The following is a 17408-nucleotide window of genomic DNA, read 5'->3' on the forward strand; positions in this document are numbered from 1 at the left end:
TGCTCACTATTAAAGCTAAATTGTGATGAGTTTTTGTCGTATACTGTTTATCGGTTGGTGACCAAGGACATGCTCTTCAAAAGGGTGCTGTAACCCGATCAAATATCAAATGATCAAATATCATTGTAAGTATTATATAACATGTGGGAAATTTCCGTCACAGTACTAAAATGACATAAAAAGCTCCTGCACTCACGTCTTGTCAATGAATGAATGAATGCGTGTGGTTTACACGTTAGTCATATGACGAGTCATTATGTGTATAGACACATATTGTGTATTCTTGAGGCAGGGTGAGTCTATGACGTCATGCCGAAGACACCATATATGACACCCCACCCAATCACATTACACTGACACCGAGCCAACCAGTCCGGTTTCCTTGCGCAAACTTCTGCGAGCAGTGGAAAGTGGGACTTGACTGAAAATCGATGATACATACAGGTTCATCAATTAATAAACTGGCCTTTCTGAGAAACAACGTCATACATGATATGAATGATGCCGAACGACCTGAGTGGGCCCCTACATGTGATCTTGATCAACACAGACTAACGCTCAAACATCGATCAGATAATCGTTCATTAAAAAAACATGAAATAAAATCAATTATCAGAATATACGATTAGCTTCAATCATTCCTCCCAAAAAAACTGCTTTTGATAAAACTGCAGCAACTACATAGGCCTATACTAATTGCAAGCATTACTTTGCCTGAACAACTGCTTTGCCTCTCTGGAGGCGGCATATAGGCCTACACTTCAAATCGATACTCGATGAGCAATATACGCTTTATATTTCGGGATTTCAAAGAAATGGTCAAGCCATTCATGAATGATAATGTAGTAGGTAGTTCTAAACGGCTTGAAAAAAAAAAGACATTGTAATAAGAAAAGCCCACTTGATCGAACAGTGTCCAGAAACGGCTTTAAATGTCATTGGGTATATTTTATTCTTCTAATTTTTTCGCCACATATGATGAAATGATAGTTTAATCTTGAACACATCTGCAATCAGTTTAATTGTATGCGCAGCATGGGCAGGAATTATTAGTCATTATGCCGTATCACGGGTTTTATGTTCACATTTGTGGTAACCTCAGAGGGGCATAAAAACCTGTAGAACAAGGTTGTGTAACGATAATTACTGAAGTAACTGCCCATTACTGCAATAGCATGAACTTCACGCATAAGGAAGATAAAACAGGATAAAACAACGTTGTAAGGAGTGGATGTATTCTGATGACGTTGTCACACCATGCATTTCGCAGATAAAGCCTATTCTCATTTTATCTACAGCGGTTTAAAAACAAACAAACAAAAAAAAAACAACAAACAAACAACTACAACAATAACAACAGAAAAATAATTATAATAGTCAACGATAATTAAATTATAGATTATGCGAGCATTCTTTTAATGTCATCATGAGATGCTTTATAGCTATTTTCCTTTGAGGCGTAAATGTACATGTAGGTAAACACCAGCTGTACACACATGAACGTCAGTTGTCCAAAGGGAGGTAATTGTGTATACCGTAGTATAATTAACCAACGTGTATGATATTTTATAAACGCCTATATTGTCTTATTTCTCATATTTTTTCAGTTCAGCCTCAGTTTTAACATCATTTTGGTCATATATCCCAAAAGTATCGCCTTGTAAAATACCGGTTTGAAGTCCGACATCTATACGTGGTGGCCCTATCTGACAATAGATATCTACATGCACATCAACGGTATATAGTATTCCTATAGTTGGCCTGCTTCAGTACGCTCAAGCGGCGGAAGTACAACAGCTGCGAATTTTAAAGTCTTACATAGCTTGACATGTACGTATGAGTCATGGAACTGGATGTGCCATATATTTACGACGGGGACACTAGCATTATATACAATAAATTATAATAATAGGAATGCTATTATCTCAGACATATACATATATACAATAAAAAAAAATACAACTGTTCGAGTGAACAACATACATACATGCCCACAATAAACCGACAGAACTGCTGACTTACGGCCGCTTTCATGCCACCAATCAGCTGAATAAATGAATAAGTTCCTAAATAAATATTTTTTTCTTTCTTTGAGTGGTGTTTTTGTTATACAAATAATTTGTTAATTTTAACATTAAGTCCGTTGTGGGAGTGATGCTTGAATGTATTCTGTTATTATAACATAATGCCATGTCATATACAACTTTATATCCTGTTGGTCTAATACAGTCATTAAATGCTGAATGAATAGATCATGAACATAATATCTGCTGCAATAACAGGATACATTCTAGTATAATGCAACAGATTTTCTGTTAAATTTAACAAATTATTGTTTCTTTTTTGAGAGTATATATTCTGCACACATGCATGCAGGTATAAACATGCGAATAGTGCTTTCATTTTGCTTTTTAATATAGCCTATGCTTCTATGCACTGAAAATAATTGTGAAATAAAAGTCTACATGCATTCATATATATATACACTTTGAGGTGTGTGCATCTCATACACTGTAGGCCTGTAGATGCGATCGGGCCGAACACCATTTAATCAAGCCGGACACGTGTGCGGCGCATATATTTGGTGTCAAACCAAAATGTTGGTTTCAGGCCTATATTCCTGTACGTACAGACTATTCATACTGTGGGTAAAGCGTCCACTTTGGTAGCGGTATATCCAGGGTTAGTCCTGGGTCGAGTCACATCTAAAACCTGAAAGGAGGAAGCTGTAACTTCCTCGCTTGGCGTTCAGCATGAAGGGTATAGTGCACCGACTAAAATCGTACCGATATCAGTAGGCCCCTATAGTGGCTCGGGCGGGGCAACTTACTTGCCTTCGGTAAGGCGTCTCAGTGAAGCAGCACTAGATAAAAGAGCGGAAGAAATCCATTCGTCGTCCTCATATGACTGAAATTTTTTTAAATACGACGTTAAACCCCAAGCACTCACTCACTCACTCAATTCATATTGTGCAGCGATGTCACTGGCACACTCTTTGGTCACGTGACTAGATTACTGACGGTGAAAACAAAACGAATTTAGCCCTACTGAGATATAGGCACTAAAACATATTTTAAGTAAGAAATTCTTGCTGGAAAAGTTATCAGAAAAAACTAAGTAATCAAACTTTAGGAATGGACACAAATCCGCATTTCGCCCATTTTGCTCCATATTATTTATCACCTCCTGCTCCTTGTGAGGAACCCGGGTGCTCGAAACTATGAATAGGGCTATGCTGAAAAAGTTCCAAGTGTTCATGTCTTACATTTATCTCCAGCCCAACAATCATATGATCTATGAGATCACAGGCTCGAATCCAGCTCTCCCTTCTTTGTCCGCGGCTTAAATTCAAGACGTTATGACCGATGTCTGATGAAAGGTGGTGGTCTATTCGAAACGGTTTCCTAAAACTAGAATGTTGGCTATCGTCGCAGTCTGTATATAGTGAAGCATTCCACAGGCAAATTTTGCAATTTTGCAGGGGTAGGCTTAGGTCTATACCTACCGGGGTCAAAATATGCTAGCATCTAAACATATTGATAATGCAGAAGCAACGAAAAATCATAACTTCATTTATATCTATTATTTCTGACAGCTTCTCTATTTTGCAAGATTCTGAACATTAATTGTGCACGTACGTGGATTTAAAAATATAAATGTACCGCTGTTCACAGAATAAGGAAGCTGAACCATTTTTTTTCTCTCTAGCCTACGTACAATGTGTGCGTGTATTATCTGTAAAAATATTACTGTAACCATGGGATGGATCGAATATCCAGCACCCCAGCAATTAATGCTTGACATGTGACGCTTAAACCGACTGTCATACTGATAACTGCCACGTAAGGCTACTAGATCAGACAGCAGTTCGCATTGACACTTCATCAATATTCATGAGCTTCGCAACATGGCGGCCGCCATAACAGTCCTGTTGTGGCTGAAATTTGTCCTGGAATTATGTAGGTTTTGTGACTGTTCTTCGCACTGGATTGTCACGGAAGATGGAAGAATTCAGGCACAGGTAACTATGAGGCTAATTCAATTAAGTTCTTTGGCAGGCACGGTCGTGTAACGGAAAATTCACCTGACAATGCCCCGGTGTACCGACGTCTGGTTATGCATCAGGCAGTACGTTATGCCGCTAACCCAGCTTGAGGCTACCCTGTGTACATTACGCACGGAAATCGCTATTTTACGCTCTTGAGGTTAAGCGTTTTAAACAACAATGCTAGTAGACCTTAAGACAATGTCGGACAAGCGCTAGGTAAAAGTTACGCGCGGTGGTGATCAACACTGATTTGTCATCATACTAACTAATGCTAAAATCTGATTGGGTTAGCATTCTCTTCAGTTTCTGGACTTACTCTGTTCTGTCATTTGTGAGCGTAATCTTGTTACGGTCCTGGTAACTAGGCCAGCGAACACATACTATTAAATATCCAAATTTCATAACACGATACTTTATTTCGTAGTTGTTCCTATGCTTTAAATTAATTATGTTTGCATACCGTTACTTCACATGCCTTATCCCTCTTGGGCAGGCAATGGTAGGCCTATATCAGCTGTCCTAACCAGTCTTATAACATACTTTTGTACAGTAATGCATTATGTATGCTCCATTCAAGAAAAAAATTGCCCTCATACGTTTTTCAAAGAATTTACCTGGTGCCACTAACACCTACCACCCTGCAATGACAAGAATATAATTACATGTAAGATCCGTGGAAATCTCGAGAAAGCCTTGGCAGTTTGTGAGTGATGGGATTAACAGATAACATTTTACACTGGATCTGCATGGAACTCTGTTGTACGCCTTGGTCATTGTTTAGTTTGAAGTTTATATACCAAGGCTTTCCAGCATAAAAATATCATTTGGTACTTTGTAGACTCATACCTACATTGTTGGTCGGAACCTGCAACCTTTTGCTTGTAACTCACAAAATCCAGTGGTCATTGAAAATTTCAATAGAAGTCTTAGTAGGGCTTAATTCCTATTAAGAAAAAAATAAATAAAAACTGATTGCGCAGATTGATTTTGTCCAGTAGCATTTGAAATTCTTATGTGATACATGATCTGGTAATACCGTATACTTGTACCTTAGTTTCTGCACATTCTACAGTTTGGTTGTAATGGATGGTTTTTCAAATGATACATAGCTTTTCTACAATGTGTGGAAAAGCAGGTATGTTGCTTTTCAAGATTTTGTAACTTGTCGCTTATGTTCTGCTACATGTAGGCTACTTTGCCTATCGTGTTGTGCTAAAAGCCTTCAGTACTGCTGAATTATAACAGTGATCCATGCATGGCGTGGTGATATTTATTTATTTGATTGGTGTTTTATGCCATACTCAAGAATATTTTACTTATACTACGGTGGCCAGCATTATGGTGGGTGGAAACCGGGCAAAGCCGGCGGAAACCCACGACCATCCTCTGGTTGCTGGCAGACCTTCCCTCGTATGGCCGGAGATAATTGGTGATATATTTTCACATCATACGTAATATTCTTATCAGACTTAGATGTAAAAGGCAGGTATCAATCTTCAGATTCCTGGAACATTTTATAATAGTAACTTGTACCAAGTGTATTCATTACTTCAGTCAAGAATGATCAATAGTATGGTCTGAGAATAATCACATCTTAAATTTTTTTTTAATCTGAAGATCATAAAATTAATACATGTATATAGTCTACATCATATGATGTATTGATTATTCTAAAGGGTTCTAATTACAATGTTATGGTTATATTTCTTTTTCAGCTGGACACAGTATTTAACATGCGTCGCCCATATGATCTGGTGGCCTTCATGAAGCAAGATGAACGCGCTCGAACATTAAGTGGTCTCAAAAATGAACTCTTATCCAGGAAAGATGAAATTGATAAAAATGAAGACAAAGATACAGGTAAATCATTATCACACATTCATCAGGCGGATTAATTCTTTGTGTGCCAATGAGCACTCCATACCCTTGAGTATAAGGTTTTTTGCTCAGGCCATTTCATGCTCAGGCCATTCCATGCTCATGTTAAATGATGAACTTAATTTGAAGGGAAAGAAGTTTCTAAGAAATTACTGAATTGGACAAGAGGTTCTTGTGCACAGTATTTCCATGTAAGGTAGCCTGAGCGAGTCTCTAGGAGGGAAAAAGACTTTAAAAGACTCGTATGCGGACAGGATTTGAAGTAAATACATGGACTTAAAATGAAGCATATATATAGCGGAACCGACACCTCATGCCCCCCCCCCCCTCCAAATCACCCCCCCCTCCAAATCCCCATGCAGTGATATTACATGTGTTTGTGTGTCATCTGTATACCCATGTACTGCTGGTCTGGAGTTCTGGACTGCATATGTACATCTAGGCTACCAATAAGCCCGACTTGTCACAGCCTGCATGCATGGCCTGTTTTTGGTGAATCTTGTTAAGCACAGTTTAAACATGGCCTATAGGTAGTACTGTAAGCCAGTACTACTTTCTTTAACCTGACAAAAGCTGTTTTCTGTTTTTCATGAACAATGATACAGGCCCGCAGCTAGAAATCAAAAAGGGCAGGGTGCAAAGGTACATTCCTCATAAAGGGACAGGGTTGCAGGGTGTCTATTTTCAGTCGCATGTGTTAACATTGTGTGTGTGAAAAATGGAGCAGGGTGCACAGTTTAGGGTAGGATGCAACATAGCTAGGGTCTAACCAGTGAATCAGTTGTGTTCAGATTAGCAAGGACTTACTGCGGTCTGCTGAACAAGGATAATATTTCAGTGTCTACCAGCCAAATGGGATTTTTTTCAGTTCCTCTCAGTATTAAAAGTTTTAACTGCCGATACAGAAATTCAGTAGCTTAAGCGCATGAATTCAAATTTTTGAATTATTATGCAAATTCGGATTGATATGGTAAAAATGCAGGCATGTTGTTTGCTCAGATGTTTATTATGTGATAAAATAAGGACCATTTCCTTGATGAAGGTCCCTAACATCTCATCAGCAGTATCAGTAATTTGCTTATTACACGTGAAAATTGTGCTTGTGATGTTATTACAGTTTAAGCAGTAAAGTGTCTGTAGAACTAGGAAACCTGATATATTGTGTTGATATGGCATTATTGAATTCAGTGGTTTTCACTCAATAAACACTCAGCATTCACAGTCAGATCAGCAGTATATTGATCAGACTATTTGTAACCATGTCAGTTCACAAACAACCATTTAATATGTGCACCAATTATCTCATCATGTGTTCATATTACGAAAGAGGATTATATCTGACATCAGTAGAGTCCCAGCCTTCGTATCTCCAGTAGGCTTTGATCATCCCAGCCTTTGTATCTCCAGTAGGCTTTGATCATCCCAGCCTTCGTATTTCCAGTAGGCTATGATCATCCCAGCCATCCTGTCTCCAGTAACCTATGATCATCCCAGCCATCTGTCTCCAGTAGGCTATGATCATCCCAGCCATCTGTCTCCAGTAGGCTATGTTCATCCCAGCCATCCTGTCTCCAGTAGGCTATGATCATCCCAGCCTTCGTATCTCCAGTAGGCTATGATCATCCCAGCCTTCATATCTCCAGTAGGCTATGATCATCCCAGCCTTCGTATCTCCAGTAGGCTATGATCATCCCAGCCTTCATATCTCCAGTAGGCTATGATCATCCCAGCCTTCATATCTCCAGTAGGCTATGATCATCCCAGCCTTCGTATCTCCAGTAGGCTATGATCATCCCAGCCATCCCGTCTCCAGTAGGCTATGATCATCCCAGCCTTTGTATCTCCAGTAGCCTATGATCATTCAGTTGCATTTATGTTGCAAGTTTGAGTCTTTTGAGTTTGCTCATTGATATAATATTAAATTCAGTCACAATTAACTTTAGTATCATGCAGCATTTTGTATTGATTGATATTGTCCAGCTTAGAGCACTGTAATCTTGACACAAAGGGTGTTTCTGGACAACACTAATTCATTTAGTTATTTGATTGGTGTTTTACGCTCTTCTCTGTAAATGAAGTGTTCTTCCTGTAAATGGCACCCATACCCCCCAGCCTACTGCTGACCTACAATGGCCAGACCTGTCATCAGTTTTGAAAGCTGCTCAGTATTGCAATGACTGTGTCAGAACTTCTTATCTGGACACCTTTGACAGTGAATTACTATTTACATTTATGTTGATGGTTATCTCTAAAAGCTATTAAGGAAAAAATTATCTACTCAGATTTCAAGTGTAGTTGCCTTAAATACATGAAGTTTTGTGTTGTTAAAGTCAGCCCTTACAGGGATTCACTAATTTACCTCTGAAACTGGATTAAATTTTTCTGTAGAAATTAAGTATTTTTGTCTAAATCTGACAGAATAAAGTTTTCAACCATAATTTCCAGGTATGAACTGAACTTTACCCCTGAACACCAGGGCCCTGTATCACAAAGCAGACGTAGCGCTATGTTCACGCTTTGTGAAACGGGGCCCTGGTCATAAAGCTGATGGGTATGAATCCGCACTCTGTAGTCAGACTGTATGCAATGTGTTCAATACATGTATGTTTATGGCTGTACTTTGAAATGGGATAACTTAATTCTGAGATTCAGTTCTTTCAGTCATCCAGATCACATAAGTGTGGACATCTTGCCATTAATCAGTGAAGCGATGTTTTCAGTCAACCTTCTGTCGATTCTGTTGATGTCCATTGCCAGAAGGTTTGTCTGTGGCTGAATGCAGAAAACACTCCAGAACTGAGTCATAATTTGTAGTATGATTTAAATGCTTACTATCAGATCATGGGAGTTAAATTTGAAAATAAGTGTTGTGTTGAGACAGCTGTGGTGAAATTTGAAACCCTGGGGCCATAAGTTGTATAATATTAAGGTTTTAAGTTTGAATTTTGACAAGTCAAGATTTGTTTTTGTGGAATTGGTCCTAGGTATTGGACAAGGTGCATATAAGGTTTATTCCAGGTGTTGTCCGTTTTGTCCACCACAGACCTGACTCTAATTTATTAGATAAACTCTGAGCTTTCATATATCATTGTTTTGTTAAACATGTTCAAAAGTCTGTCATACCTGATATATTTGTCTGAAGTTCCATTTGATACCTGTATGTGTTGTCAAGTCTGCGAATCAGCTGAAGGTCAGGGACAACGTTTGTGCACCCATTGAAGTGTTGGCAAGGGCCAGTTGATTGCTACAGGAAGAACTACCTTGTAAATGACGTGGCAACTTTTTTTGAAACATTGTCAATAATGTCACACACCAACTTAAAAATTATTTCCAGGCTTGTGAGAGATTGTATTAGGGTTTAGGGATGGATTTTGACACTTTTTAATAAGTCAGCAGCTATCGTAAGACTTTTCTTGTTTGTTTTGCAGGGCTGGAGCAGAGGTTTTACAAGACAGATTCTGATTGTGTATCTGCTGGAAAGGCTCTACCAGAGTTTGACCTGTATATCAGTACTGTGTTACCCCTGGAAAACAAGGGGATAAGGTTAGTGACAGGGCTCTTGCCTCACATTAAAGCTTGAACATTTTCTGATTTATGAGATTTCCGGGCACATGCTGCTGTACTCATGTATACAGTCAAAACTCAGTCAGAATCAACATTGAATTCATAGTAATCAAATATTTGAATGCCTTTCAACACTCTTTAAAAAAATCTGAAAAAATAAAAAAAGTTAATTTTATGCATAGTTTTAAGTTGTCTGTATGTTGACCTCGCTTCATATTTTAGCTTTCTTTTACTTTAATACAAAAATCTGCTTCATGGCAGTCCAAAACAAAGGTTTGTTGATATTTCAAGTTTAGGTATGCTGTGCAGATTGGTCTAGGATCTAACATCGTACAATTTCCTGCTCTTATCAGGCAGAGTTTTGAGAATATTGGGCATTGTTATCCATTTCTGTACGCCTCACCCTCCCGTGTTATCTGCTACCTCAGCATCCGGCTGGTGATATGCCCAGATGTGTCTGGTTTCAAGTGTAATACATGAGACAGTTCATGGCAGAAGTTTGATTTGAGTTGATTTGTACTATTAAATTCAGGTTCTCACAATATTGTAGATATTAAAAAAGATACATATTTGACATTCTGATTGATGTATAGTATTGTATGTGTATTATGTAAACATAAAACAGATATCGGCCGTGAATAAAAAAAAAAGGTTGTTTGGTTACACGTACGTATGAAGAATTGAGTTGTTTTTACTTCATGTTTGTATAGTAAATAGTATTTCAAGCTGACTCTTCATAACGTTCAGCATTGACGATTTGAATTTTGTACATGTTAGAAAACTTTAACTTTTACACCCAATGATATTTCCTTTAAATTAAAAGTGACACATAACCCGTATATAGCAGAACATATGTCTGTGTGTCGTTTACAGGCCAGAGGAGCACATAGATATTAAGGCCCCACCCTCAGCTATCCCTATACCACCAGACTGTACAGCTGTCATGGATCTAGACTACTCCTTTCATGCTTTTGAGCATTTAGAGGTGAGTTCGCTGGTAATAACAGTGGTAGCGCTAACACTTATTGGATACTTGCAATTTGAGGTCTTTGTCTCTCTCAGATGTAAAATATCTTACTGTTGTACTTCTTTCAGGGGATGAAGGATCGTGAGAACCTGACAGGCACTCCAGAGCTGGGGTTAAAAAATGCCATCACCCACAGGGACAATGTGGATGATTATGGTCACCTTATATATGAGGCCATGAAGAAGGCAAGTGAATGAAAGACTATGGCTTTAATGTGACGCTACATGTTTGACTGAATGACTGCCTTTAATGCCACACTACATGTATGAATGAATGACTGTGGTTTTAATGCCACACTACATGTAATAATGAATGACTGGCTTTAATGCCACATTACATGTATGGATCAATGACTATGACTTTAATGCCACACTACATGTATTAATGAATGACTGGCTTTAATGCCACACTACATCTTTGAATGAATGACTGCCTTTAATGCCACACTACATGTATGAATGAATGAGTATGGCTTTAATGCAACACTACATATGTGAATGAATGGCTATGGCTTTAATATCACTCTACATGTATTAATGAATGACTGTGGCTTTAATGCCACACTTCATGTATTAATGAATGACTGGCTTTAATGCCATACTACATGTTTGAATGAATGACTGTGGCTTTAATGCCACACCACATGTATTAATGAATGACTGGCTTTAATGCCACATTACATGTATGAATGAATGATTATGGCTTTAATGCCACACTACATGTATGAATGAATGACGATGGCTTTAATGCCACACTACATGTATTAATGAATGACTGGCTTAAATGCCACACTACATGTATGAATGAATGATTGTGGCTTTAATGCCACACTGCATGTATCAATGAATGACGGTGGCTTTAATATCACACTACATGTATGAATGAATGACTGTGGTTTTAATGCCACACTACATGTAATAATGAATGACTGCCTTTAATGCCACACTACATGTATGAATGAATGACTGTGGTTTTAATGCCACACTACATGTAATAATGAATGACTGGCTTTAATGCCACATTACATGTATGGATCAATGACTATGACTTTAATGCCACACTACATGTATTAATGAATGACTGGCTTTAATGCCACACTACATCTTTGAATGAATGACTGCCTTTAATGCCACACTACATGTATGAATGAATGAGTATGGCTTTAATGCAACACTACATATGTGAATGAATGGCTATGGCTTTAATATCACTCTACATGTATTAATGAATGACTGTGGCTTTAATGCCACACTTCATGTATTAATGAATGACTGGCTTTAATGCCATACTACATGTTTGAATGAATGACTGTGGCTTTAATGCCACACCACATGTATTAATGAATGACTGGCTTTAATGCCACATTACATGTATGAATGAATGATTATGGCTTTAATGCCACACTACATGTATGAATGAATGACGATGGCTTTAATGCCACACTACATGTATTAATGAATGACTGGCTTAAATGCCACACTACATGTATGAATGAATGATTGTGGCTTTAATGCCACACTGCATGTATCAATGAATGACGATGGCTTTAATATCACACTACATGTATGAATGAATGCCGATGGCTTTAATGCCACACTACATGTATTAATGAATGACTGGTTTTAATGCCACATTACATGTATCAATGAATGACTGTAGCTTTAATATCACACTACTTGTATGAATGAATGACTATGGCTTTAATGTCAGACTGGATATATAAATGAATGACTCAATGCTTAATGCAATGTTACATGTACATGCATGCGAGGACAACTGGAATATACTTTAATGTATGATAATAATTTAATAATATTGAATGGTCAGGAAAAATCAGTAACCTTCCAAAATACCCAATTATTCAAAATGTTTTTAGACTTTGGTGTATTTTACACACATTATTTAATGGATATGACACACCTTTCATGAATATGTCTGCTTCATGAATATGTCTGCTTCATGAATATGTCTGCCTTGTGAATATGTCTGCTTCATGAATATGTCTACTTCATGAATATGTCTATTTCATGTATGAAATAGTATTAAACTTTGACAGATGTAATTCGGCCGTATGTGAGAAGGTCTGTCAGCAACCTGCGGATGGTCGTGGGTTTCCCCCGGGCTCTGCCCGGTTTCCTCCCACCATAATGCTGGCCGCCGTCGTGTAAGTGAAATATTCTTGAGTACGGCGTAAAACACCAATCAAGTAAATAAATAAATTGACAAATGTAAAAGTGCATGCCTAAAACGTACAGCAACTTTGTGTGGGTTGCGGTGTTACTTTTTCCTAGTCTGGTTAATGTGACATCTGTCACGCACTTATCAGTTTACAGGCTAATACTATTTCATAAGAGTAATGCCTCAGATGTTCCTGGGGGATTCAGATGCATCACCAGTGTCCACTCCAAACCTTGTACATGTGCATGTGTGTATTAATTTAGTGATTGACCGGCACAAATGCTTTAATGTACTGATGAATGTTTTAAGGACATTGGTCTTCATGATTGGTGCTGGTGAGTAATATAACTGTTTCTGATATGTATTGTATGGATATGTCAGTTAACATGAACCACACATGTACATGTGTGTTTTTCACTTAAACATATGATTTAATATGGTATATTAACAGTTGCGCATTTGTATACTTCCAGAATAAAACTTCATGGGTGTTATATAACATGGCAGCTTTTTACTGGAGGATAAAGGGAGACTCCTATAATGTTATAGAATGTCTGAGGCGGGCTCTGCACTATTCTCCCAGGTAAATCCACAAGTGTATCTACACATGTTACATACCATAGATGTTTTGTAAAGAAGAACTCTGCAGGGACCATAAAGAGCATCCACCATGTGTCACTTGTTCACCTTTATCTTTTCTGTAATTCTTCAACCTTTTTGTATGTTGGCAAGGTGTTTATTCATGCATATTTTGAAGGCATTACTCTGTGCAGACTTTTTGGGAAGCCCTGAAATTGGCTAATCCAACCAATGTAGTTTTGTTACCAAAATAAACTTAAGAATGTGCACAAATTACACTGACAGTTGCTCTTTTATATGTGAAAAGGTTGAGAAATTAAGATATTGTAACATGAAATGTGAAAGAACAATTTCCTTGGTGATTTGTTGGAGGGTTGAACATGTAAGCGTAGGTACAAAATCATAGCATGGCGTGAAACGTTCTGTTACAAAGCAGTGGCGAATTAGGAGATTATAGTCCATCGGGAGTTTGTGTGAAGGATGGAAAGGTTAACCTTCTAACATTTGATGGAAATAGCCCCAGGGGCATGGGAGAGCCTCTGGGTGACGAATGGTTAATTAGATGCTGTTACATTTTGCCATGGAATATCTTATTGATACACAGGGACTAATTTTATTGTGGTAACTTCTAATTGAGAAATGATGACAATATACAATGTTATATTACCTTTGGTCATTTGATAGCTCTAAGTTTATTGTGGCTCCTAAGTGAGAGTTCAAAACTGATGCTGTTGCTTTGTTAGAATATTATACAAGTTCATGAAGTGAATGATCTGACAGAAGAGCTATCTCAAGTAACTCTCATGTTATAGGGCACCATGATTGCTTAAACATTATTTTCAGTAAAATTAAGAAAAGAAAAAAAAAAAAAAAGGGGTGAAGACTATTGGAATAGGTCATTTAGTAAATCAAACGTGTTTGAAATGAACACCTGGATCTCAAGGCTGTCCAAGTGAATTGTTGGATATTATCCACTAAATTTCTGTATTTCTTCGTACATCATCGTAACATTTATTGCCTCAGAGATTACAAACTATAAAGCAGACAAAAATATGATGGTTATATGCACGATGAGACACTTATCACAAGAAACAAAGTGTCATGATCAGTGAATCAAAGTGTCCAAATATTTAAGTACAAGCACATCACTGTTATTCAATAAGATGTTCTTTTTTATCAATTCCAGAATGCAAAAAGATGTAGCCTTGATCAGCTTGGCCAACGTTTTACATCGAGCTCGATATTCTAATGAGGCTGCAATAGTCGTTCATGCAGCATTGGATGTTTCCAAAGAACTCAATGTTAACCATTTTACCCTAGGGAATATTTATGCCGTAAGTTCATTATTTACCAAGTTATGAATCTTTTAATGGCTATGCTCATTTATATAGAAAGTTCTGATGATAGCAATGTGGATAAAGTGTCTAGTTTGTGTATTATCTGTTTTATATAAGTATTCACTTAGTACAGTTGAGTCATAGTCATTGCGAAAAAAATTACCATAAAGCTCTGTTGTAGTTTAGTTTTAACCAAGCAAAGAATGTAAACCTGCTGTATGTTTTCCACCTTAAGTTTGGTATGTGCATGTAAAAATGTAACATGTAACACAGGAAACACATAAAGGTCTCAAATGATACTTTTGATGTCATCACTTAAGTTTTTCTTTGGAAGGAATTTAATGATGAAACTTCATGTAAGCAGCCATATAAAGTGGCTGAATCAATCAGAATGAAGCAAATGTGTCAGCTGAAAAGTGCTAAACTTTGAGTGAAATACACTCATCTTATCCTGTATTCAAGATATTAAGGGGCCTTTGTGGGAGAGAGGGTTTAAACATGCCTCAGTGATCCATTAGCCTTTTACCAATGCGTTTGCTGTGAGTTCAAGTCCAGCTCATGCTGTCTTCCTCTCCGGTTATAAGTTGGAAAGTCTGTCAGATGGTCGTGGGTTTCCCCCAGAGCTCTGCCCGGTTTCCTCCCACCTGGGCATCATCATATTTGTGAAATATTCTCGAGTACGGAGTGGAACACCAATCAAATAAGTAGATAAATTCAAGGTATTAAAATATCATTGTGTACAATATGTGATCTGATTGCATGGTCTCAGACTATCACTACAGTCTGCATATATGTCTATATTTTCTAGGATTTTACCTGTAGGTTGTGTTTTGACAGGTGTTAGGGGAGTACAACAAGTCTGTGATTTGTTTTGAGAACACTCTAAAAATTCAGCCTGACTTTGATGCCGCAGCGAAGAGGAAACATGCGGTGTTGTGTCATGCAAAGTTAGAGTCAGCACTGGAAGCTCAGCACAGGTACAACTTCTGTCTGATGTGTAAAGGGAAACGATTTTGATCTTTGAATGATCCTCTTACTATGAAATGTATTAAATGCAGCATTTTTTTCTTTTAGGAAAATTTTTTGTCCTTTTGGGTCATCTCATGTCATTTCAGCCGGCTTTTATGGCGACCCTCTTGGATTTTGCTGAAAAAATTCTTAAAAATTCCTTGACATATATCAAGAAGGGTTCCTAAGTTATAGCCCCAAATTCCAAGTTGTTTTTGAGATATGACCATCTAATAACACCCTGTAAACTTCATTTTAAAAGTCGCGAATAGGATATCTGTTCTGGAGGCATTTTTGGATGACCATAACTTCCAATAGAATGGGCCTAGAAGTCTGAAAATCTACCTACAGGGTATTTTCTACCCTGACTTTCAGAATATGGAATATCTTCAATACTGTTTGAGATATATGTCCCTAAAAACCGGGTTTCGTTCAATGCATATCTGCTATTTTGTATTTTCAGTGAGCTACCATATATCGTGATAGATTTAGGAGATATTTGTTGCCTGATTAATATTATTGATGTACATGACAATTTGCAGAAGAAGGTCTGCAAGGCATCATGCTCTGTCTCATAATGACTTTGAGAGGATAGAGAGCAAATTGCCAAATTTTTCTCAATAGGTTTACTTGCCACTCTGGGATTTGAATCTCAGTTTTAAGTTCAGAAATTGACATGTGTCTTAATCATTCTAACAAAATTGTATAATGGTGAAACATAATGAAAGGTATAGAAAAAAACTATGTGCCTGTTTATATAGCAAGTTATTGTCTGTATACCAATAATAGTTATACAAAGTGTAGCATGTACCATACTACAAATGTCTATTAAATAATCGCCTATTTAATTAAATTAACTATCTGGTTTGCTGAAAACAGTTTGGAATACTAATTTAGCTGACCGTTTCGCCGTGGTTACATTGTACTAGACTTACGTACTTCAATATATACAGTGTTATCTACATGCATCATTGTCATAAAACATATATCAGATGTTGCTTTTTTCAAAAATTTAATTTCAGTAGAAGGAGTTGAGAACAACTCTTGAATATTCTCCCGTAGTTGACTAATAGGTGTATCTAGATGTGGAAAAAATTTCAAGCAGATGTTCAACTGTCATCAGGGGATAAGTTAAGACAAAAACCAGGTAAAGTGTCTGCTTTTTTGTCCTGGAGCAAAGTTCGGACACCAACTTCATGAAGAATAATACCTCAAAGTGGTCAGACTTTCTTCTGCAAATTGTGATGTACATCAATAATATTAATCAGGCAACAAATATCTCCCAAATCTATCACATGACCTATGGCAGCTCACTGAAAATACAAAATAGCAGATATGCATTGAACGAAACGTGGTTTTAGGGGCATGTATCTCGAAAAGTATTGAAGATGTTTATTTTTTGGTTCCGTAATTTTCAGGGTAGAAAATACCCTGTAGGTAGATTTTCAAACTTCTAGGCCCATTGAATGGGAAGTTATGGTCATCCAAAAATGCCTCCAGAACAGATATCCTATTCGCGACTGTTGAAAATGAAGTTTACAGGGTGTTATTAGATGGTCATATCTCCAAAACCACTGGGAATTTCGGGCTATTACTTGGGAACCCTTCCTGATATACGTCAAGGAATTTTTAAGAATTTTTTCAACAAAATCCAAGAGGGTCGCCACAAAAAAAATTTGGGGGGGCTGATTTGATGTGAAATGACCCTTTTTATAAAAAAGCTTTTCACAAAAATGTGCTGGATTTAAGTGCTTTGAATGACAAAATTATAAGGTGTGTAGTAAACACT

General features: G+C 37.4%; 1 protein-coding gene across 2 annotated transcripts in view; it reads left to right on the top strand.

Annotated features, from left to right (window-relative positions):
• Positions 1-3907: 3907 nt before the first annotated feature.
• LOC135469375 (tetratricopeptide repeat protein 17-like) overlaps positions 3908-17408 on the top strand; it is a 43709-nt gene continuing 30208 nt past the window's right edge. For both annotated transcript variants that reach the window (XM_064748004.1, XM_064748006.1), the window contains exons 1-8: positions 3908-4021; positions 5764-5908; positions 9355-9469; positions 10364-10475; positions 10586-10702; positions 13169-13278; positions 14461-14608; positions 15449-15588. In XM_064748004.1, coding sequence (XP_064604074.1) covers positions 3908-4021; positions 5764-5908; positions 9355-9469; positions 10364-10475; positions 10586-10702; positions 13169-13278; positions 14461-14608; positions 15449-15588 — 1001 coding nt within the window. The remainder of the gene's footprint in view (positions 4022-5763; positions 5909-9354; positions 9470-10363; positions 10476-10585; positions 10703-13168; positions 13279-14460; positions 14609-15448; positions 15589-17408) is intronic.

This window comes from Liolophura sinensis, chromosome 6 (genome assembly GCF_032854445.1).
Source record: "Liolophura sinensis isolate JHLJ2023 chromosome 6, CUHK_Ljap_v2, whole genome shotgun sequence".
Classification (NCBI taxonomy): domain Eukaryota; kingdom Metazoa; phylum Mollusca; class Polyplacophora; order Chitonida; family Chitonidae; genus Liolophura; species Liolophura sinensis.